The sequence below is a fragment of the Eurypyga helias genome, unplaced genomic scaffold (assembly GCF_000690775.1).
Source record: "Eurypyga helias isolate BGI_N326 unplaced genomic scaffold, ASM69077v1 scaffold27260, whole genome shotgun sequence".
In the NCBI taxonomy this organism is placed as follows: domain Eukaryota; kingdom Metazoa; phylum Chordata; class Aves; order Eurypygiformes; family Eurypygidae; genus Eurypyga; species Eurypyga helias.
The window spans coordinates 15,609-17,358 of record NW_010224187.1 but is presented as its reverse complement, the minus strand read 5'-3'; the positions used below and the strand labels follow the sequence as shown (position 1 = coordinate 17,358).

General features: G+C 57.3%; 1 protein-coding gene across 1 annotated transcript in view; it reads left to right on the top strand.

Annotated features, from left to right (window-relative positions):
- LOC104516515 (coronin-2B-like) overlaps positions 1–1,750 on the top strand; it is a gene marked incomplete at its 3' end in the record, with an annotated part of 25,875 nt that overhangs the window by 9,187 nt on the left and 14,938 nt on the right. Inside the window, exon 2 of the mRNA XM_010160860.1 lies at positions 486–686. Coding sequence (XP_010159162.1) covers positions 486–686 — 201 coding nt within the window. The remainder of the gene's footprint in view (positions 1–485; positions 687–1,750) is intronic.

Below are 1,750 nucleotides of genomic sequence, written 5' to 3'. Positions count from 1 at the left end.
GCTATGGAAGGTGTCCCTGCCCATGGCAGGGGGTGGGGCTGGGGGGGCTTTAAGGTCCCTTCCAGCCCAAAGCATTCCCTGATTCTCTAATTCTATGATTATTCTGCGCTGGTGCATGCTTCCAGGGGGTCCAGACGAATCCATTTCCAAGTCATCGCATTAAAAGCTTTAATTGGTTTGTCATATGCACACGAAGTAGTAGCGCTGTGTGTTCTAGACAAGCAGTTCATGCGGGAAAGGAGATCAGCTTAAATTTTGCAACAGCAGAGCCTTTTAGTGCCTCCTGTGAGTCGTAACACGCACCCAGGAGACAGCTTTTATTTTTTCAAGGATGTTACATTTGCGGGTCTGGGCTGCCCCGATGCCTCCATGCCTCTCCAGGCAAAAGCCCTACTGCAGCACGGGTTGGAACCTGGAAAGCAACTGGGGAACAGCCCGGGGTGGGGTGTTTTTGGAAAGCTAAGCCCTCTGCGTTTGCCCAGCAGATGTCATGGCGCCCGCAGTACCGCAGCTCCAAGTTTCGGAATGTCTACGGGAAGGTGGCGAGCCGGGAGCACTGCTTCGACGGCATCCCCATCACCAAGAACGTCCACGACAACCACTTCTGCGCCGTCAACGCCCGCTTCCTCGCCATCGTGACGGAGAGCGCCGGCGGGGGCTCCTTCCTCGTCATCCCCCTCGAGCAGGTAAGAGGTTTGGCCCCAGCGGAGGCAATTCCAATCCGGAGCCGGTCCCTAAGCATGGATGCACGCTGCATCCCGGGAATCCCCTCCTGCAGCAGGACGTGCTGAAGCCTCCACTGTCCTTTAGTGGGGTTTTCTTGCAGGGGGAAGGGAGGATTTACAGCTGGAAGTGGGTTTTCTCTTTGTTAAAAGCATTTTAGGTGTCTCTCGGTGAGCACGTGCCGGCAGGGTGGGCGCTGGGCACATCTCACCCCTTCACCACTCGTGTTTGTGACCCCGGTATTCCACCGACACAGCTCCCAGAAAGCGAGGGAGTCCCCGTGGAGCCCCTGGTTCTGCCGAGCAGGCAGCGGGTCCTTGCCCTTTATTTCAGCTCATCCCCACAATCTCAGCCCTTTTGCTTTGTGCGCAGCAGCAGATGCCACCTCAGGTTGACCTTTACGACCCCGTCACCAAGCTGTAGCCCCCCCAGGAGCAGCTGATGCCCAGGAATCATGTGCTGTGCAGAGGGCTCTGGGCTTCCATGTGCTGCTGTACCCATCCGAAGCACTTGGCACAGGAGAAGCAGTACATACATCCCTTGAACGATGAATCCTGTTAATCGCAGCAGCAATCTTGAACGTGAAATAAATAATACCTTTGCTTTGCTCCCAAAACTGGGGCACAAGGCAGTGCCTTGGGGTACCACGGTTGCACTGATGCTGCTGCTCTCCCGACGGTGCTGGTGTGGACCAGCAGCTCCGAGCTGGTACCAGCATCCCATCCCCTGGCACCCTGCCCTCACTCCATGGCTCTTGGGCTGCAGGAGGGGACAGGGGGGCTCCCAAGCACTCATTTTTGGGAGTGTTTTTGACACTGGAAGAGCTGCACTCCCTCCTCTTAAGGATGCACCTACCCCATGTAACCGGAAGACGCGCCGTGTAGGAAGACACACGGCACGCGTGGGGGAAGGTGAGTGTCTCTCAGGCTCCCGGACAGCAAAGTTGTGGTTCCAAACCCACCGGCACTTCCAGCTGGGAGGAGAAGCTGGCAGAGCTGGCCGCGGCGGGATGGAGGAGCTCTCCCTC